Below are 21,167 nucleotides of genomic sequence, written 5' to 3'. Positions count from 1 at the left end.
ACAGCTCTCACATTATACCACACGTGTCACATGTTTTAAGTAAAATCCATCGAATCACACGTAGCGCGAGCCAATACTACAAGCCACCCAAATCTAGTTAAATCATCCTACATTAATTGTGTCACAAAATTGATTTTGGATGGCATCCATTTTCCTCTTTCTTCTAGTTATAGGTAAACCAAAAACTTAATTAGAGTTCTCTATTACTCCCAATAGTGATAGTGAGTAGTGACTAGTGAGGGTGCAAAGAGGTAGGGGTGTAAATGAGCCGAGCCGAATAGTAGGTTGTTCACGTTTGACTCATTTTTATTCGATCGAGTTCGAGCCGGGTTAACAATTAATTTTAGTGCTTCATGTTCAAGCTCGGGTCGGGTCATTTTATTAGACGAGATCAAACTCGAATCGAGCCGGCTTGAATCATATGAAATAAAAATGTTAGAATTAAGAAATTCAAAAGAAAATTCAAAACCTGAAGTCATAAACATCACACAATATCCATTTTATTTGTAATAGTAAAAAAAACAAATTAAACTCGTTATTAAACTTAAAGCCTTTAATTAGTTATTAACTTATTATAGAAAAATATCTTTCAACTCTTTTGAACTAATATTATATTTTTAATATTATATATATATTATATATACTATAAAATTTAATAAGTCAACCTTAATTAATAAACGAGTTTGAGATAGCTCACGAGCTAAATGAGTCGAACGAGATGAATACTTGTTGTTTAAACTCGACTCATTTTCAAAGTCAGATTTAATATTGAGTTTAAACTCGACTCAAACCGAACGGACTAAAATCGAGCCGAAAATTAACGGCTCGAGCCTATTTACAACCATATAAAGAGGTATCTGCAGCAAAACTTTAGGAAGTAGAAGGGCCAACCCGCAAAAACCAAAGGCACGACCTTCAACACAAAATGGGCAAAGAACCAAAACAGAAAAACCAACAAGGTTATCACTGCAAAAACTGGAGTCAAAAACGATAGTTGATAGGTCGAACAGTCTCTTCTGCTTTCCCCAGAAATTGTAGCTCTGCTTTAGATGCGACACCCCTTTGTCCTCTCCTACCTGGTAACACTCACTCTCACTCACTCTTTTTTTCTCCTTCTTATTGAATCTTTCATATACTCATAAGTATCTTCACAGATATTTATTTACATCCACTGTATCTATACACTCCCTACATGTTAGGGTTCTTCATTCTCTGGTTCTGGGTTTTACAGAGATTCAAGAATTGTGTTCTTGGGGTGTAAAAAGGTTAAATCTTAGACCCAAATAAGACTTTATTTAGGCTCAGTGTACTGTAAAATTAAAAAGTAAAGAATTTGAGAAGTTTCTTGTTGATGGTTTCTGCTGCGTACATTTGTTTATGTGTTAAAGTTCAAGGTTTTTGTTGGGGTTCTGTATATAGTTGAACTGTTGAAGTGATTGGTTTTGGCTTTTTTTTTTTGGCGGGAATGTCAAGGTCGAATCTTTCTTGGTCTTCTTTGTAGAAAGGTCTGGTTGAACTGTAAAAGATGACAGATTGTGAAAAGGGAAGTACATTGGTGAAAGTATGGAACTTTTCTTGAATATAGTATGTTTTTGTTTTTTAGTTTTATGTATGAGTGTGTGAGGTATGTTTGAGCAATGTTTAATTTTTTTTTTTGGGACAAATTTCGAGCATTGTTGTTGATGGTTGGAATATGTTGAAGGAATGATTGTGGCTGAAAATCCACATGCAAGTACTGAACAGAACTTAGGATCATAAACTCTTCAAATGACTCGTTTAGCTAATGGGGAGGCAGAGAAAACTCATCACAAATCGAACAATGAAGTCTGTGGTAGAGGTGCATCGACAGATGATGTGAATGGAGATACCCTGCCTGATTCAAGTGTAAGTCATCTTTTACAAAAGAGTAAAGAGTGTAAGTGGCATGTTGATATATGACATTCAAGAATTATAGTTGGTTGGGAAAAGTTCATGCATTGACCGTTGGCCTTCTGTACTTCTCTACTTAACATTATTCATCTGCAGAAAAAGCCAGGACAGCATAAAGAAATGACTTTTCAAGATGTGTACAACCAAGACCTCGATGACGAGGAAGATGACAGTGATTGGGAGCCCCTGCAAAGGAATGTTGAACTCGTTAAGTGGTTCTGCACCAATTGCACAATGGTCAACCTCGGTGATGATGTCAATTGCGATGTAAGTTACTCTGGGTTACGATTCTGCCTTTGATATGTTCTCATTGTTTTTTGTTAGGTAGACATGGTTGTGCAAGGATAATTTGGTGCTGTTGTTCCTTGCAGATATGTGGGGAACATAGGGAGTCTGGGATTCTTAGGCATGGGTTTTTGGCATCTCCCCTGTTACCAGATTCAAGCCTTAATGAGATTGATCCTGGTATTAGGGAAAGACATAAAGGTGGGTACTCAATTGGTTATGGATTTTTTATTTTATGTTGCATGGTTTGCCAATCTGCTATTATTTCTCTTAAGAAATCATATTGATGCAACCATTATGTGTCTTGCTGCCTTATTTGGTGGTCAGTATTGCTTTTAGGCACTTATTTGTAGCAGAACTGAAACTAAGACCAAGCGACTTACCGTCCTTTATAAGAGTTCATTGTATGTTGAAAAGGAAGGGTGTGTTTCCAGTAAAGTATATTGGTATCCAGTTTTGGTAGAATAACTGCCAAAATTACTCCTCAGTGATGTTGGTGACTTTCTTATACAATCTCTTTTTTTTTTTGCTCAACACAGGGTCACAAGATTCAGCATCAAGCAGTTCCACTGCTGTGGGTTTTGATGAGAGAATGTTGCTACATTCAGAAGTATGGTGTTACTGTAATACATGTCATTCTTCCAAGTCAAGATAAATGAAGTTTTACTAGAATTCACATATCAATCAATAGTTATCTGAGCATTTGATATCCAGTTACTTTTTATGCATCGTAAAGTTTTTTTTTTGGCATTATGTATATAATCTTATTCTGTGACGTTAATGTGGCAAATTAATAACTATTCATTTATGTTTACGTAATCTTAACAATTTTTGTTCCTATTTTCTGGTGATTCCTGGCTAGAGCAGATTCAATTGCAGTCGCATCCACACCCAGAAAGACCGGATCGTATTCGAGCAATTGCTGCCAGTCTTGCCACAGCTGGTGATTACCTCATTAAAGTTTTTCTAAATGTTGTGCACTTCAATTGCTGCTGATTAATTTTGATTGTACTGTGGACTGGCGCTCGTTTGTCTAGAACTGAATGCTACTTTTATCTTGTTTTAAGCTAATAGCGATGTATAATCTTAACTGTTGCAGGTATATTTCCAGGACGATGTTATCCGATTCCTGCTAGAGAAATTACGCGTGAAGAACTTCAGATGGTAAGTACCCAACCTATATCTTGGCTTGGGAGGCTAAGAGTAAGTAAATTGTACTGGAATTTGGTGGGGTAGTTTATCCTCTAAGAGTAAGTAAATTGTACTGGATTTTTTTTTTCCGCCTTTGATTTTAATTGTGGGGTTACTTTTTGCAAGTAAAGGTCCATTCCTTGGAGCATGTTGAAGCTGTTGATCTTACAGGCCATATGTTTTCTAGGTAAATCTTTTTTCCAATTCTCTCTCTCTCTCTCTCTCTCTCTCTCTCTCAATATATATATATATATATATATATATAAAAGAAGTAACATCATGATTCTGAGCATAAATAGAAGAAAGGGTGCTTTAGATTCGATTAATTTTTTAGACCTAGACCTATGTTAAAATGTGTTAGTTTGTTATCGTTAGCGAGCTACGTCAGCTTGCATTAATTGTTCTGTATTTCTGCTGATTGCTAAGTTATGTATGATTGGCAGTTATTTCACTCCCGACACATATGCCAATGAACATTCAGCACGTGCCGCTAGGCTTGCAGCAGGTTTATGTGCTGATCTTGCTTTAGCAATAGTTTCTGGACGTACCAAGAACGGCTTTGCCCTGGTATGAAACTATTCTGTACTGTAGCCTCGAGGACAATTTACTACCTATGGTTTTAATTTTGACAAACCACTACCCCGAACTTTTCAGAATTCTCATTGTTAAATTGACAAGGCGTAGATTATAGTAGATTATTGCATAGGCTACAGCTTAGCATACTTTATTTCAAGTTACCCAAAGATCGGTTACTTATGTACTCATATGTCGTTTGTTTTAGAGTTCCAGATTTTGATAGTTACCTTTCAAAATGTCTCAGGTTCGTCCTCCTGGTCATCATGCTGGTATAAAGCAGGCTATGGGGTTTTGCCTCCATAATAATGCAGCAGTTGCTGCATTAGCAGCTCAAGTTTCTGGGGCTAAAAAAGTGCTAATTGTTGATTGGGTAAGTTACTCCTCTAACTTAATTATCTCATTGTTATGTTTCTCTTGAAACAATTTTGGTTTAATGTTCGACTCTGGATGTTCAATAATATTTGCAGGATGTTCATCATGGGAATGGCACCCAGGAAATATTTGATCAGAACAAATCGGTGAGAAACATAGTGATTAAGTTTTTGGTTTCATCTCTCTGGTTTATGATGTTTTTAGTGCTGATTAGTCTGGCCCCTTATTTAGGTCTTGTATATATCTTTACATAGACATGAGGGGGGAAAGTTCTATCCTGGTACTGGAGCTGCTGATGAGGTAACATAATTTCTCATAGTTTTGTTATTAATGTTTGTTTTCATTTTCATTTATTGGACAGGTTATGTGTTGGAATATAACTGAGCTATTTGAGTGATGGTTACATCAGGTTGGTACCATGGGAGCTGAAGGACACTGTGTGAATGTTCCATGGAGTCGTGGTGGAGTGGGTGATAATGACTATCTTTTTGCATTTCAACATGTTGTGCTTCCTATAGGTTATTATCTTCTTTTAAAAAGGAGTATTATGATATTGATAATAGTCATCTTCACTGTTTGCATGAACTCTTGAGGTTTTTTTAGGATTCACACCAAAAAATTTAAAGTGTTTATCTACAGTTATGGTTTGATTCTTTAATATTCAAGTAATGGCTTATGAAACACATTATTGTTTTGCAGCATCTGCATTTGCTCCTGATATCACCATCATATCAGCAGGATTTGATGCAGCGAGGGGTGATCCTCTAGGATGCTGTGATGTAAGGATTTTGTATATTCTCTGATGACTTTTAATAAGCTTACGGCTGGTGTTATATGATGGCATACCCTGTCATTTGATTAAAATGCTTGTTGTGCAGCATCTTTGCCTGTAGTATGTCTTATACTATAGTGATTTTATTACTGTAGGTTACTCCTGCCGGCTATGCAAAGATGACTGACATGTTGACTGACTTGTCTGGAGGGAAGTTGTTGGTCATTCTTGAGGGCGGGTTTGTTGCTCATCTTGAAGTTTGTTGCTCTTTTACATTCTACATATTTGGCAGAACTTGTTTTCGCTGACATTTTTCTTTTGGCAGGTATAATTTACGGTCAATATCATCTTCTGCTACTTCAGTAATCAAGGTAATCATTTGATTTATTTATAAAGTGATTTGGTTATGTGTCTTCATTGGAACAGCACATGATCTTACATCATAAGAGAGCCAGTACTTCCCGTTTTACTTGCTTACAATCAATCGAGTTTTGCTTTCTTAAAATATTATATTGATTATGTGAGATCTTTCTGACTTCTGCTTCTGTGAGATAGGTATTACTGGGTGAAGGTCCTGGATGTGAATTGGACAGCACTCCACCTTCCAGATCTGGTCTGCAAACTGTTCTAGAGGTCCTTAAAATTCAAAGCAAGTACTGGCCTGTTTTAGCGTCCAACTTTACAACATTGCAGTCACAAGCTAGGATGCACTCTATTGGAAACAAAAGTGAGGAACTGTCTTCTTTTTTTAGTCTATACACTTTGGCCGAGAGGCCCTAGATCTTGACTTTGTTAATGGAGTGATCCTCAATTAACTAATTTGCATCTATGCTTGCAGGAAAACAAATAGAAAAGAAACGCCGGGCTGTGGCTCCGATGTGGTGGAAATGGGGACGGAAAGGTCTACTGTATCATTTTCTAAATGGGCAAAATCGGCATGTTCATATGAAACGAAAGGGTGTTTGATGGACTCGTTAGATAAACACCCATGCTTCAATGCATTTTTGTATCCTAGCTAGTCCCTAGAATAGGATGAAAGCTATTATGGCTTGTCCATGATGTCTTTATATTTTGAGAGTCGAGTACAACTTTCTACTTCGTTTTGGAACAATCAATAGAATGAGATCTTCAGCTTATGTCCTTCGAAGTTGAAAGAGTTGAAGTTTGTGCTCTACATACTTGCAAACCTTTCTTTAGCGGCAGTCAATTGTTCTTACTAAAAGGAGATAGGAGAGCTTACACTACTAGGGCGTGTATGGTTTCCAGTTGCCTACAAAAAAACATGGATTGCATTATGAACAATCCAACATCATGTCTGCTTTCATATTTACAAAATGATTTCAACTTTGAATTCGAAAATGTTCTACGAAAAACATGATTAGAATATAAATCAATGCTGCAGGAAAGTGAATCCAGTTCTCTTGATTCTGCTCTGCTACGTAATATTATTCCTTTCAAAACCACTAAAATCTGAAATCCTAAAAGAACTGTTGTTATTGGTGCATTGTGGGATGTGCCATTGGGTAAGCAACTGGGACAACAAATGGGGGAGGATGGGCGTGATGGGGATGGTGTCCTGGAGGAAGCATGACTGGAGTGCCAACTGCGGACGCCATATGCCCTGGAGGAGCAGAAACTGGGTGCCCCATCGGCGCTCCATACATGCCTAAACCCGCCATATGCGGCTGAGGCCTATGCTTCACCGATGGAGGTCCTATCGCGGCTGCAGTTGGGGCATATGCATTGCTCTGTTGCCCTGTAATTGGTGCCTGATGGGTTGGGACATCCCCACCATTGTTGACACTGGTAATGTCATGGATACTGGATCTCCTCCTGTCTCGATTCATCGAGTTCAAGCGGATGAAGTACTTCTGCGCATGGCTTGCCACTTGTGTAGGGGTCCTGGAAATGACAAAGTTCCTTGAAATGCTTCTCCAGTCTCCCTTGCCAAACTTGTCAAGACCAAGTAGAAACAACCTGAAAAACAAGCAATAACAAACAAGTCAGCAAGTGCTGCATAATAATTAGCTTGCTCCACATTCATTATTAGTGAGAGCCTTCATTCTTTAATCAACTATATTCCCATCAATAGGAAACTTACAATTCAATAATGTCAAAAAATTGCATACACTTTTTATAGTAAACCCTCCACATTGAATGAATCAAATTCTTGTCCGTCCCACAATACAAGTTAATCAATTCATGATTTTTGCATAAAAAAAAGATGATGGGTTTGTGTTAATGAATCTGACTCGACCCAAAAAGCTTTGTACTTAATAAGCTTCAAGTTTCAATCTTTCTCTGTTTCTCATATCAAAAAGTGAAGAAACTCATATATACCTGTGCTCTTCTTCTGTCCATGGAATCCCTTTCTTCCTTTCTTGTTCTGACCTGGACGCTCCTTTACTTCCATGGCCAGAAGATTCATGACCCAAAGCCGCAAACCCACCTCCATTTCCATGACTCAATCTCTTATCCGAAGCTGAAGCTCCACCAGAAGAAGAAGAAGCCCGAGCAGTACTACTGCTCAGAGATGTGGAAGCTTCTTCCCCACCATAAGTAGGAACAGGAACATTCCCAGACTCAATTGCACTGACGTCATCAACTAGCATTTGGTAGTGTCGTTTCAACTCCTCCATGCTCTTGGTCGGAACCAAAGACGCAATCTTGTCCCAGGAAGCTCCCTCATCGTCGTCGATCCAATGCAAGGCGATTGCGTTCTCGAAGGCCTTGTCTTCTTCCCGGCTCCAACCTGCAGCGCTGCTCGGCATAACTCCAACTGCTTTGTGTTCTGTCGGCAATTAATGATGTCTCAGTTTGGAAATGGTGAAGTTGGGTTTGGAAGTTTGGAGATTCAGGGTTTGTGTTTTGTTGGGTTATTTAGGAAGAAGAAGAAGAAGAAGAAGAAGAAGGGGTTGCGCAGGATTAGAGAGGGTGGTGTGTAGGGTAAGAAGAGAGGAGGAGCTTGTCAAATTATGGAGGAGGACCACTTGGGATGTGTGGTTTGTCATATAGGAAAAGTCTCTTTCTTTCTTTGTGTATCAGTTACTGCTAGTGAAGTGAAGACAATGGCAATCATAGAGGAGGGGGGTGAATTCTAGGAACTGCAACATTGGCCCAGAGAATTTTTTATCCAACTACCAACAATCTCACAAGGCTGCTGCAATTTCATTGGTGTTGCAGAAACATCTGCCACTTTATGCTTTATACCGCGTCAATCGTCGAATGCAAGGAGAGTCGTTGAAGAATCAGAAATATTTGATCATCATTCCTGGAATCGAACTAGGTAAAATGATATATAGTTCTATATTACGTGATTTCAAAGTTCACATAGTCGGGATGTAAATAAGAGTCGCCGGATTATTGATGAGTAGAAAGTATGATAAAACAACTCCAAACATTTACCTCAAAAGCGTATTTCTGACTTGGAGGGTGAACTGTTTTGACGCTGCTGCATATCTTGGTTTTAAACTTGATCGTGGTAAAACTGACTGGACTGGTCTAACAAACCTTTCTGAATTTAATTCTGAAAAGGGTACAGACTTTTTCCTTTTCTCTTATGAATTGGTAAAATTCGAGAGGGAAAAGATTCTCTTTCTATCACTGAGACGTGGCCAATTCTGCATTTCAAGTTGTGCGCTAAAATGCGCCCTAGTATAAGTCCAAAAACCCCAAAAAGTTCTTCAAATATTTAGTCCTGCATTATTTGCAAATGTGCTACACGGTTGCATGTATAATGCAAATTAGCAAATGCACCATCTTCTTTTATATACCAATACACGTCAGTGATGAAGTTGATATTTTAACTTTAGATATTGATAAATTTATGGTTCTTTAATCATTTGATAATCCGATAATCTTCACTAAGACTCGCGATAACATTTTGTATAATGTCATGAAAAAAAAAAGTATTTTCAACAAGACATGTAGATAGTTAGAAGAAGATTTTGAATTTAGAACTTTGTTGGGATTATGATTGAGATTAAGTTGAAGTGGGAATATGGATAAGAAAAGAGGTGTTATCCTAACTATCATGTCAATCAGCTTAACCACTTGATAAATGAGGAAGGGTTTGTGGGTTATATTTATGCAGAAACATACATAAACCGTAATGATGGTATGGAAATATGAATTCCTCAAAACTGAAGCATCAATTTGATTTTAGACCTGAGCGATAATGTGGGTCAACAAAATATTGTGGAGTTGAGACTGTTATAGAATCTAAAGATATATTTGATTTTAAGGGCAGACAAGTACGAAGGGTGTCACATTCGGCGATGAATTGTGACATATAATTAACGGGTTAAAATTGATCTGTGGTCCAATTTACTGCAATAATATATACTTTTTTGTTTCTTTTTCACAAAGTCTGTGTCCCAAAAACCTAGTGATGATTGTTCAGTTGGACTTACTCAGATTCACTTTTGTTGTATAGAAAAGTTACTACTGTTGAAACTGGAGAGACGAGCTCTAAACAGAAATGGGTTTAGGTAAACGTTTCTTCCCTGATATTAAACACAAATTAGAGTACTTGTTCTGTTGTTTGTGTACAGCTTGAATCAAGTTCATATGATTGATATTGCTGGAGAAAAAAAGGTTACAAGACCAATTTATAAGCAACGCCTTATCTTTTTAACCCTGAACAAAACAATAAATATCGTTCTCTCTTTCTGTGAGGGAGAGATTGGACAATATTGAATTGTTGTGTGCTACATAACAAGTTAGAGGTTATTTCCCCCTTCAATTCTACAAATTACTAGATTACAACAGTTGCAACAACACGAATCTTCAACTCCCACTGGAATTCACTTCCCATGAATTATAAGCACCCAAAGCTGCTTCTGGGTCGGAAAATAGAGAATTCCTTTTTAGTACCGGAGAAGTGTGACAGCATGGCTGTTTTAGGAAAAGGAGTAAGAAAAGGAATGCAAAGCTGTAACAGTACATATCATTACCAGGGAAATAAGACTCAAGTATCACCAACCTGGTTAAAATGGTGCTTTAAGTCGGGGAATATGCTCTCAGCTCAGTAATACAAGGAAGCTTCAAATTAATCAAAAGCCCTGTTCTTCAACAGCAGGCCATCGATATCAGAAGAAACAGATTCCCAGACATTTTCGCACACTACCTAGGTGAAGTTGGTGATCCAATTTGTATATGCGGGGGCCCAGGAAGTTTTGTGTCTTCAGAGGTTCCTTTCAGAAGAGCTGCCCTTTCTGGGTTAAGAAGTAGGAGTTGTTGCACATCCTTGGGAAGCACATTAAAAACTACCTGCAGATCTCCCTTTAGCTTTTGGCAAGTCGCAGCAGAGCCTGTGCTATCAGAGCCATTGCTTCCAGATTGCTGCAGCTGATGAGGGGAATAAGATTGGAATAAGGAATATACATAAATCACACACAACAATCCATTAACACAAGTAACAGAAACATGAAGCAAATGGTTTGAGACTTGAGAAAAGAATTTGTAAGCTGAAAGCATCACGAGGCATCAACATATCGCCAAATGGGGACAATATATGCAGATTTGTATGTTCCAATGATAAATAAGCTTATGCATACTTCTCAGGTAGTTAGATATTTCTTTCCTTTGAACTCCATTTTGGGTCTGTGTGTGGGTTCGCAGTTGAATCAGAATGGACTTTTTATAATTCCTTTTAATAAAAACAAACACAATTGGAAGTATAAACTAACCCACACCATGGATTCTTTGAAACAGATCCTACCAGATTTCCTACAAAAGAAACCACATCACAAGATAAACAAAACCTAGCAGATATGTCAACCAAATATCCACGACACTAGACCAATTCTGCCTTTTGAAATCTCACATAACGATGACCAATTATCCTGAATTTATTAAAATTAATAAAGAAAAAAACATTGAAGTGGACCATCTGTAGAGATAGCTTCTGAATATTTATTTTTGGTTGGACTTGGAAAGGTATTAATACAAGATAACATACCTAGCAAGGCAGCTTACCTGTGTTTCTCCAAGAATATGTCTCTCAATAGCATCAAAGGAATCAACAACTTCCAATTCCGACATCTTAAATATTAACTGATGTATGTCGGTGTTAATTCTGGCCTGCTTCCAGAGTCTATGTTGCTCTTGTTCAGCAACAGTACGCCTTCTTTGAAACCATGGTGCGAAGTTGGGTCCTTCCAGGAACCGCCTATGCAGACAGATAACACATAATATATGCTTATCATAAGTTAAGGGAACCAAGTATAGAAATGAGATGTGAAAGTTGTGGTAGTTAACTATACATAGTCTAGCAATTATTACCTGTATAAGTCCAGCCAGTTTGATCTCATCCTTTTTGATAAAAACTTCCCAGGTCCTCTTGCTGATAAACTTGCCAGAAACTCATCATCATTAAATGGAATGAGAGGAGGAGGGTCTACAAACGGAGAAGATCCTTCTGAAGGTGTTCTAGTCTTAAAATATGGGCCAAAAGGCGCCAAAAAGTTGGTGGTGAGCTCCAAGAAATGACGCCTCAGTATCTCGTTGTTAACAACTGACATTGACTCCTCAACCCGTGGTGACATCCCAGCATCGATAAGCCTATTTAGGATAGAAGTGTCTGGCTTAGTTGTTGCGGTGTAAGTGCTCCAAACGGCTTCCTTATGCTCTGTCATGAGACAAAGAGGACCATCTCTCCTTAACTTGATAGCATTCAACAAGTTTGAAGGAGAAAATCTCTTAAGGGAAAGCTGTTGAAGACCAAACCCTTCTGGTTTACCAGAAAGTCTTCCTGTAGAGGACCTACTAGCAAGACCAAGCCGATTTGTATTAGGAGCAGGGCTTCCAACTGAAACAATGTGGGGCATATTACGGAGAGATTTTAGGAAAAAGAGGTTAGTAACACCAAAAATCATAGGAGGAAAAGTGTCTCCATCACGAAGCGAGTTAAGCTGGGCAAATTCAGGGTCATGGATGGTGAAATAAGGTCTAAAATCAACACTAAAAAGTAGAGGCGCAACCAAACTCACAAGACCAGCAACAGCCTCAGAACATTGGGGAGGAGTTGGAGCTATGATAAGAATGGGCTCACCGATAAGTAACAACTCCCACAAAACCCAGAGCTGTAACAACAAACCCCTGAAGATAGCAAATATATCTGAGTCATGAAAAAGACCCTGTGGGACTGACTGATTATTAGGAAGAAAAGGGGCCATAGAGGATGCAGATTCCTCAAACAACATCCCACTTCCTGAGGGCAAGCTATGCGCAGGTGGCAAGTTCACCTTCAAAGCAGCATTGCCAATAGGAAGCTCCATTAGCTTACCAGGTACAGGACATGGCCACATTGAAACATAAGCAGCAATATGCTCAAGAGCCTTCCTTCCAATGTCAAAATATAGAGGACCCATAATTTGTAACAGAGGCCTAAACACACTAGAGAAAGGACTATGTGACAAAATTACCACAGACTTCTGCTCACCGCCTCGCTTTAGCCTCTCATCATGTCTCTGTCGATTAAAGACATAACCATACATGTATCTCGAAGTAACAGAACTACTGTTACTTTTTGAACTTCTAGGGGATTTTAGGTTTGTAGGTAACTTCTCAGTGGAAGGCACATTGTCCATTTGAGGACCTTCCCGCCTTCGAAACCGGAAAAAGAATATACAGTCATGAATGCTTGAGCGATTCTGATGCTGGGAAACAGAATCTGGGAATGAACTAAAAGCAATTTCAAGCTCCTCATCTTGTGTAAGAACACCAGGTGGGTAACACTCTTCGATAAGCTGACCCTGTTCGAGATCAAACCTGATGATACAAAAAGCCACAACCCACTGCTGCAAAGATTCCGGATCAAGCTTTGGACTAAATTCGGACCTCACTGAAAATGAAGGGGAACGACTCATTTCCAATAAAATCAAAGCTCAATTCCAATCCTACAAATCCCACTGCCTATCATCTTCGGCAACCATTCCCCCTACAAAGATTCTTCAGTACTAGTCATTCTTCAAAGAGCTAATCCCAGACTGTTCCACTTCAATTTGTGGGTTTTTCTTCCCTTGAACAGTAAACCATAGCCTAACCAATAAATCCAACAAGGGTTCATTAATTTCCAGATAATATACTAATCAAAATAAGGAATCTATTCGACAAACTAATCACAGTTTCCCCTGAAATCACTTCAGCACATAAATCTAAAGTTAGTTTCTTTCTTACTTCAGGTGAAATTACAGCACCTTATGAATCCCAGAATCTATCTTTTCTTTCATTTCTCAGCATTCAAACATAATAGCAATGCACATTGAAATGCTAGACACAAATCAAAATACCAAATTCAGAAAAAACGATCCAGAAAACAAAAGGGTAGCTGGAACCTTACCTGGATTAGAAAACCCAGAACCCAATTTGCGCAGAACCAATTCAGATCAGCGAGATATAGACACCCAATTGGCCAGAAACAAATGGGTCGGTGTCCAAAACTGAAAGAAGAAGAAGGGTTTGGAAGGGTTTGGGTTGGCCTTGAAGGGCATAAAGGTCTGTGCTTTAGGTGGGTGGGCTGCTCCTGAGAAAGTAGGGTATCCCAAATATACCAATGTCTTGATTATTACAGCAAAATTTCCAGAAACTGAGATTTTAAGGTCCTCTCTTTCAAAAGCAGAGCACTATACCCTAATTGGGGAAATGTTTAATAGATGATAATGCCTCATCCACATCTACTGTGGTTACCTACTGTAATTTTCGCGTCTACATTTTATTTAAAAATTAGGTTGAAAAGTTTTTTTACTTTTTTGGTAAATACTCTGGTTGAAAGTTTGTTTGACAAACAAATTGATCTACATTGAAGTTAAAACGGCGTAGTATTAGTTGTTTATGTTTGTGGCGCAAGTCAATGACCAAGTAACAGAGAAAGACTAGTATCATGACTTCCATCTATTTCTGATTACATATTTAGAAAGACAAGTACCATGACTACCATCTAATTCTGATCACCTATTTAATACGCGCTGATGTTTTAACTGATTATGTTAAAATAACTCATAAATTGAAAATTTATAATCCAAATATTGATACAATTTAACATAACCAGGATATCCCAGTTTGTGATTCATGTAATGTAACCTACTCTTCTTACATTAATGGATGCAACGCCCTCCCATCTTTTTATATAAACTTCATACAATTTCCAAAAATGAAGTGAAAATCAAGGTATTGGTTGGAGAATATTTGTAATTGATTGAGAAAGCATACAAGTGTCTTTTGATTTAGACCTAGTTTATTACAACTTCACTTCTAAAGAAATCTTCTAAGTCGATTTTTTAAATTTTGATAACTTCAAAAAAATTTTTTTAGAATTTATAAATCACTCACAACAGCTTTTAGAAACAACACAAAAGTTATTTTCAGAAGCTGCTTTTACTCAAAGCTCGATAAATATTAATATTTTTCGATGAATTCTCAAATAACACCCTTATCTATAATCATTCTTAATATTTAAAACAAAATCATGTCATTTTTTGCAACAATTTTGTATAGAATTTAACAAATAATTTATTTATCAACAGTACTTGTAAAAGTAATATTTACAAAACACAAACTTATTTTAATTCAAAGTTGATTTTTTTTTACATTACAATATAAGTAGATTTATACCAAACTAGCCCTTAATTTGACCTCTCTTGTAGCAACTAGCAAGTGATCATGGACATCATCAATTCATCATTAGCTTTGCTTGCATATGAGTAGACATGCTGCAGTTAGTGCCTTCATGAGCGTTGTTAACCACGCTTGGCATATGACCTCATGACCTCATCCGAAAACTCCGAACTGTTAGTCTTCGATATACCACATTTCTCTATTCAACTCATCTGAAAACTTCTAGTTTGTTAAATAGCAAACTGTCCCTGTACATTTACAATCTGAAAGCTGAAAATATAAGAGAAAGTAGCTACCAAATTATATTCAAAGGAACTGCATCTCGTTTATCTCCTAATCGTAGCATTGCTAAATTAGAAACAGCTGCAATGACCAGTCACCATCATGGGGTATAATTAGTGTTAAATTCGTTCTCAAGTGAGGTTACCGTCCAGCCCTATGTACTCCAATTGCATGCCACCCATAAAGTCTTCTGTGGGGTAAACTCAAAACCAAGCTAGACATCATACACAGGTAAGCGCTCCTCAATAGAAACACGGCATATTGGGCATTTTTTACACTTATCACAGCAGGTACTGCACAAATTGGCAAAAAAATGAGCATTATATTCCATCCAAAGGACATTGGCAAATTTACAAGCACGATGATATGTGGTTATACCTGCACAGGACACGATGCCTACATGGTAGCAAGACCACACTGATATCTCCCTCGAAGCAAACACGACATAACACTTTTTCCTGACAGTAGCATCATAGAAAAGTTCAATCACATACAAATATATATGCATGTACCGAGTGCTGATGATTTAACCTATACAAGAAAATGTTGGTGTGTTTAAAATAAGACAGTCGGGCCTGTCAATCTATAAGGAAATTTGATAGAAGTCAAGTTTATTGAACTCCTGGTGAAATACTTGGCGTCAATATATTACAATATTGCCACATATAGCAAGCAGCAGAACACAAAAATTGACATAATGACAAGAACAAGGAGTGGTAAAAGAAAGCCTCCTTTCATAAATAGTCAGCAGAAATTTACACCACACTCACAGTACTATAATACAATTGATTAAGGGTAAGATACATTACATTTTGAAGTCTTTCATACTCCTGCCGACTGTATTTTGTGATTTCTGTCTGTTCACCAAGAGCTGCTTGAAGTCTCCATACCTGATATATCAATGATGAAAAACAAAACATAGATTAAGATTACATAGATTTGGCAGTGGCAAAAGAAGAACTATATGTAGAATATCTCACATCAGGGAGGAAGAAAGGAATCATAACTCTAACAAACGGACAAATCATAACTCTAACAAACACATAAGCAATGAAAATGATGATCACCTCCTCAGTGAGATCCTTTTTAGGCATTTTCTTCACTATCTCAGGTGGATAACCACAGAAAGTGTTGTATCTGCACATTGAAGAAATATACATAAATGAGAAAATTGTGTGATGTTGTACAGCTGTAAGTCTGTAACGCTATAAAATTGTCAAAATCCCTTAAGATATGATGCAGCACTAACTCCTTAATATGACCCAGTTAGGAGAAAAATTTCTTCAGCTGTGCTTTCAAAATGCTTCAAGTTAGGTTAATCTATAGATAGCAAATTTTTTATCATACAAAACCATGGCTGGGTGCAACAGATCCATAGTTGTACAAATAAATACTGACATATCGACAAGCATGTGAACATAACTAACAATGTTACCTAAACATAGGAAATTTATCACATTTCTTAAGTGTCTTAAAGGTGAAATGAGAATGAAAATCTGTAAGTCTTTAATAGCAAGCAGCGATTTTCTTTTATTTCTTGAACTAAAACTATGAAACCTCCTGGAGTCTAATAGTTCAATAACCACAAATGAAGTAAAGATCAATACTAAGGTACTAACCCGGAAGCCCCATCATGAAACAGGCGGGCATGTTCCTCACAACTTCCTTCATCTATTGACCACCAGCCAAGTAGCCTGCAGAAATAAACTATCAAATAAGAATCATTCCAGAGTACTCACCATACGTACCTCTAGCATTTAATAGGTTGACAATCTGGCATTTAATACGTACCCCAAGATCTTCTTAAGTAAACAAATTTGTTACCTGGAGCCATGGTGCAAAAAACCCAAGCAATCGTGCGCTCTAGAAGAAAATCTAAAATATAATCCTGTGCCAGCTCCAGTACGCAGTACAAGTACAATTTTCTCCACCAATCTAGATGCAGCAAATAATACACCAACACCTTGTAGCAAGAAAAGAGGAGAGAACAGTACCGGAAGTGGGATATGTCTAGCACGATCAGGGGTTCCCTGTAATTTTAAATTAGGTAGGTCAATAAATAAGAATAGTAGTTATCAGACTCATGATACAACACAACCGTCACATACCTGAAGATGCATACAAAGAAGAACTTGAAAACCAATCACAGGAATTTTCATAAGATGCCCACCAATGTCTTGCAAACCACACATTCTATCTTGATTCTGATCCTCTTCTGCAGAAACTACTAGAACGCTGTTCCAGTCAAGATATCTGATAGTTGTGGAAGATGAACTAGCTCCTCTTGTGGGAGAATTTCTATGAATTACTGGATTGGACCACTTTGTACAGACAAGGAAGGAAAAGCACTCTGCAATACTGTTAAATATATGCGCATTTCAGTCCCCGAAGCAGATTTTAAAGAGGAAATATTGCACAATCGGCACAGAAACAGTACCTAAAGTTTATAAATAAATCCCACCAACCGAGAGAATCTACATCACCTGCATAATTTGATGCAAGGAAACACATAAGTAGCAATTGTGTAAAGATTGTTAATTGAGTTTTAGTTATTATTTCTTAATTAGCATGCACAGAAAGGGTTTTAAAGAAAAGCAATGAAGGAAGATGCCTTCAACTGTTACCATTTACAACTGGGAGTAAGAGAAATTACCAGATAACTTAAGCAAGGTGAATACCGTGCCAGCCACAAAGAAAACCATGGAGATTGCAACCCAGAAATGCTACACGAAACAGAATGACAAACCATAACAATACTTTCTAGTTATGTGTAAATGAAATTTAAATTTGAAAATAAAACAGGCCTTCAGGGATGACAATCAACTCCATTTTGAAAGTTACTAATTATATTTACATCAAACATTTTAATTAAAAACCACACTTGAAATGCTGAATTATCTGACAATTACAGATGACAATAAGGACAATATAAACACACATGGTATCCTGTAACAACTAGTACTGCAATGTGCTAACAAAGTTGATGCTGCGAGCAGACTGGAAACTTTGGTATCAATCATCACTAAAAACGTTTTAAAAAACTCATTTAGACTTAATCACTCTTATCCATTGTAGAAGACATATCTTCTTCATACAATGGTGGTACATAACAGATTAAGCATTCACATTAAAAATCTTGTGTGTACAGAAAAAACTATATCAAATCCCCATTCACATATAACCTCATGTGGTAAAAAAAAAATTGGACAGATAGTCAACCGATGAAATGAAACTTACAGGAAGTGTCTCCCATATTGCCTCATCATTCAAGGTTTCATCATCGCCTGGCATCAGAGCCCTACACATTCTGTTAAAGAAATAGGTATTAAAAAAATGTATCGAAGGGGAACCAATGACCTTGCTTATTATTCTTTTCCATAGCTTTATTCTTATTAGCTCAGAGTGGAAACAATTTTCCACCAGACAAGACAATTTAAAACGACAACATAAGGATGGGGTGAGACATAGAAAGGCAGCCAATGATACTTGCACATAGAACCAAACGGTATCAAAGGCGAATTGGATGAAGGCCAAACAATCTTTACATTATTTTTTATATCCTAGAACCAACTACAAGAGTGACAAGTAACCTATAGTCTATTACTGAAAGATAATACGAAAGGGTAGAATGTTAAAGGAGATACCTGAAATTGTCAATTAGAATAATGAATTCGAATGCCAGTAAGGGAAGAAAGACAACCCTTAAGTTGACAGCTGCAAAACCCTGAGCTGTAAGGATATAAACTATCAGCACTTACACTAGGGACTACAAGCCATACTGGCTATATAAATTTTTCTGGTGCTTAAAAAAGAAGAAATGAAAAGGGAAGACAAACCAAACACTCAACCTCATTCAGCTCTACCTCTTCTACATGAAATGCTTATTTTCTTTGGAAATTGAAGTGAAGTTAAAACATGAGAAGGGTGCATACCATAAAGAGTTTCAAGATATATACAGAGAAGCAATTCAAATGAAATAAGCAATGGTGTGGCCACAACAGCATGACATGGCGCCCACTGGCCAACAGAGAAAATTTAGCATCAGTAGAGTATCAGATTTCATTAAATACATAACCGAAGTTATAAAGAAACGTGATGATTTACATGACGACTGTGCGGAACTGATGGAGCAGGTAGTGAGAATCTTCCTCGGGCAACAACTGCATGAAATATCCAAAGTGGAAAAAAAATTGCCCTGCATGCCAAGCAAAACATACTCAGAGAGGTATCTGATTATATAACATTAAGAAGTCTGTATGTCTATTTGCTGTGTGTGTGTGTGTGTCACACCATGCATTTATATCAATATTTTAGCGGCTACAACATCAGCTTTTCAAAGCATCAAAATCAAATCCAATAGTTGATGAATATAGATTGGAACGAACTAAGCCAAAAAAATCAATAAAAAAGGGGTCTTAACCTGTATTTACCAGCACCAGCAGACCATAATCATGACTCAATTAGTTAGAAAAGTGTGTAAAGTTTGTCCAACCAACAACTCACACCATATAAGAGAACACAATTTTATGCTTGGAGCTACTGGCAACATTTAATCAATTGCTTGAAGATATTGTGTCTAGAAGCATTATCCGACCATAAGGAATGAGCTTACCCATTGAGATATTATCCTAGTCCTACTGTGCTCGTGGTAATAGTAAGAAGATTATGAAGATTGAATTTTTTTTACTCTGACAGAATCGTAACTCACCATAAAGATCACAACTTAAAGGAAATGGTTCAAACTTTCATGGTCCTGTTTTAAACAACTACTGCCCTGAGTAACCAGAGAGTTGCATCCAATCAAAAGTACTGACAAACTAAATTCAACAAGTTCCCCAAGGTAGTGATTCAAACAAATATGAAAGTAACCTGTTCTCTATCACATGTTCAACTATTTAGTTAAAAGTTGATAATGCTGAACTGAATTGTACAGGTACACTCAATCCCATGTAATTAAGCTGGTAGTTAAACAACACTTCTTGATCCGTATTGTACCACACAAGGCAGCAGTGAACTCATTTCCCAATCAAATTGCTTCTCCAAATGATTAGAACTCTCACCTATTCCTTTCACCATCAGTCTAAAAATTCAATCTTTTTATAACTAATGACTAAATGATAGCAACACTCACATGCAAACCAACTTCCCATTAAAGTGATTAAACCCAAAACAGAAAACCCATCACCAAATTCAATAAATTCCCAAACTTTCCAAACTCCAAAACCCAAATTCTACATTGAAATCAAAACAAACACAGAAGCACATGAATGAAAACCCAGAGAGAGAGAGAGAGAGAGAGGAGACGGACCACCAAGAGTAGGAGACGATGTGGTCGAGCTTGAGAAGGAGGAGGAGGGTAAAGGTGAATAGCAGGCTGTGGGCTGCTAAGGCCTGCACCGAATTCAACACTCTCCGCCAGTTCATCATCGCAACCCCAAACCTACTCTTCTTCTTCTTCTTCTGAATCTAATTAACTATATGCATAAAGGTATGAGCTTTCTTTTCTGGGGAATCAAGTCCTAAGAGAAAAAGGTGGGATTTTTTTTTTTTACAGTGAAGCAATTGGGTGCCTGCTCTCGCTTTCGCTCCTTGCTGCTTTCATGAATATAAAACAAAACGCATTTACTCTCAATCTCTCTCAAACAACAAAGCTTTGTTTCCTTCCTCTCTTATCTCCTTTGGCTTTCACTCCACGGCTAAAGTAACACACAGTAAGCTGATTCGGGCACCCACCTCTGACTCTCTGGGTTGTTCACTTGTTCCTCATGTTTTGTTTGAAATGACCAGTTTGTCCTCCATTTGGATTTACAAACTAAAGTAAAGACACTAGACAGGGTTCGAACGACAAGCAACTATATTTCTACATGTTACATGTTATGAAGCTAGAATGTTCTGGTCACAAAATTTGTGAACGAGAGTGCTCCAATCACAATATGGAGTGCTGAAATGACAAACTAGATTCCATGGGAGTCTGTCTGAACGTACTTTGCAGACAAGGGAATCCCATGATATCACGAAACTGAAAAGGACAGATAGCACTCTCCGCTAAAACTTGAGGCTTCTCAGTTCTCGGTTCTCACTTATCAGAATGACCAGAAAGTGGTGTGATTGATTTAGTTTCTTCTTTTTTGGCTAAATTTCT

The 21,167-nt window shown here is 37.5% G+C and overlaps 4 protein-coding genes across 7 annotated transcripts; 1 reads left to right on the top strand and 3 right to left on the bottom strand.

The window, feature by feature from the left end:
- Positions 1-961: 961 nt before the first annotated feature.
- On the top strand, positions 962-6,261 carry LOC126793849 (histone deacetylase 15). Of its 2 annotated transcripts, XM_050520479.1 has the most exons (18): positions 962-1,079; positions 1,703-1,884; positions 2,026-2,196; positions 2,301-2,415; positions 2,754-2,824; positions 3,082-3,157; positions 3,314-3,378; positions 3,537-3,592; positions 3,849-3,972; positions 4,226-4,351; positions 4,449-4,499; positions 4,585-4,653; positions 4,763-4,871; positions 5,053-5,132; positions 5,281-5,363; positions 5,451-5,496; positions 5,681-5,852; positions 5,964-6,261. In XM_050520479.1, the coding sequence occupies exons 2-18, from the start codon at positions 1,768-1,770 to the stop codon at positions 6,089-6,091; spliced, it is 1,659 nt and encodes a 552-aa protein (XP_050376436.1). In that variant the 5' UTR covers positions 962-1,079; positions 1,703-1,767; the 3' UTR covers positions 6,092-6,261. The 2 variants fall into 2 exon arrangements, with proteins under 2 accessions (XP_050376436.1, XP_050376435.1); XM_050520478.1 differs by lacking the exon at positions 962-1,079 and having other exon boundaries at positions 1,100-1,884.
- A 128-nt stretch (positions 6,262-6,389) lies between these two features.
- LOC126793850 (transcription factor MYBS1) lies at positions 6,390-8,108 on the bottom strand. Its single transcript, XM_050520480.1, has 2 exons — positions 7,466-8,108; positions 6,390-7,102 (listed from the first exon to the last, which is right to left on the bottom strand). Exons 1-2 carry the CDS (start codon positions 7,894-7,896, stop codon positions 6,619-6,621), a joined length of 915 nt encoding a protein of 304 aa, XP_050376437.1. The 5' UTR covers positions 7,897-8,108; the 3' UTR covers positions 6,390-6,618.
- Positions 8,109-9,691: 1,583 nt separating this feature from the next.
- On the bottom strand, positions 9,692-13,717 carry LOC126793717 (uncharacterized). 2 transcript variants are annotated; one of them, XM_050520320.1, is made up of 5 exons: positions 13,470-13,717; positions 11,411-13,168; positions 11,105-11,297; positions 10,110-10,474; positions 9,692-9,989 (listed from the first exon to the last, which is right to left on the bottom strand). In XM_050520320.1, exons 2-4 carry the CDS (start codon positions 12,994-12,996, stop codon positions 10,250-10,252), a joined length of 2,004 nt encoding a protein of 667 aa, XP_050376277.1. In that variant the 5' UTR covers positions 12,997-13,168; positions 13,470-13,717; the 3' UTR covers positions 9,692-9,989; positions 10,110-10,249. The 2 variants fall into 2 exon arrangements, with proteins under 2 accessions (XP_050376277.1, XP_050376276.1); XM_050520319.1 differs by having other exon boundaries at positions 9,693-10,021.
- Positions 13,718-14,918: 1,201 nt separating this feature from the next.
- LOC126793465 (uncharacterized) lies at positions 14,919-20,526 on the bottom strand. 2 transcript variants are annotated; one of them, XR_007672068.1, is made up of 15 exons: positions 20,334-20,526; positions 19,130-19,220; positions 18,958-19,042; positions 18,670-18,754; positions 18,263-18,332; positions 17,679-17,748; positions 17,463-17,508; positions 17,134-17,383; positions 16,850-17,055; positions 16,645-16,719; positions 16,093-16,162; positions 15,835-15,915; positions 15,404-15,483; positions 15,040-15,318; positions 14,919-14,955 (listed from the first exon to the last, which is right to left on the bottom strand). XR_007672068.1 is itself a non-coding variant. In XM_050519999.1 (14 exons), the coding sequence occupies exons 1-14, from the start codon at positions 20,450-20,452 to the stop codon at positions 15,240-15,242; spliced, it is 1,407 nt and encodes a 468-aa protein (XP_050375956.1). In that variant the 5' UTR covers positions 20,453-20,526; the 3' UTR covers positions 14,919-15,239. The 2 variants fall into 2 exon arrangements, 1 of the variants encoding a protein (XP_050375956.1); XM_050519999.1 differs by having other exon boundaries at positions 14,919-15,318.
- Between the last annotated feature and the right edge of the window lie 641 nt (positions 20,527-21,167).

Source organism: Argentina anserina, chromosome 5, assembly GCF_933775445.1.
Source record: "Argentina anserina chromosome 5, drPotAnse1.1, whole genome shotgun sequence".
Taxonomy (NCBI): Eukaryota; Viridiplantae; Streptophyta; class Magnoliopsida; order Rosales; family Rosaceae; genus Argentina; species Argentina anserina.
The sequence above is the reverse complement of the archived record's forward strand: the minus strand, read 5'-3'. Positions and strand labels throughout refer to the sequence as shown.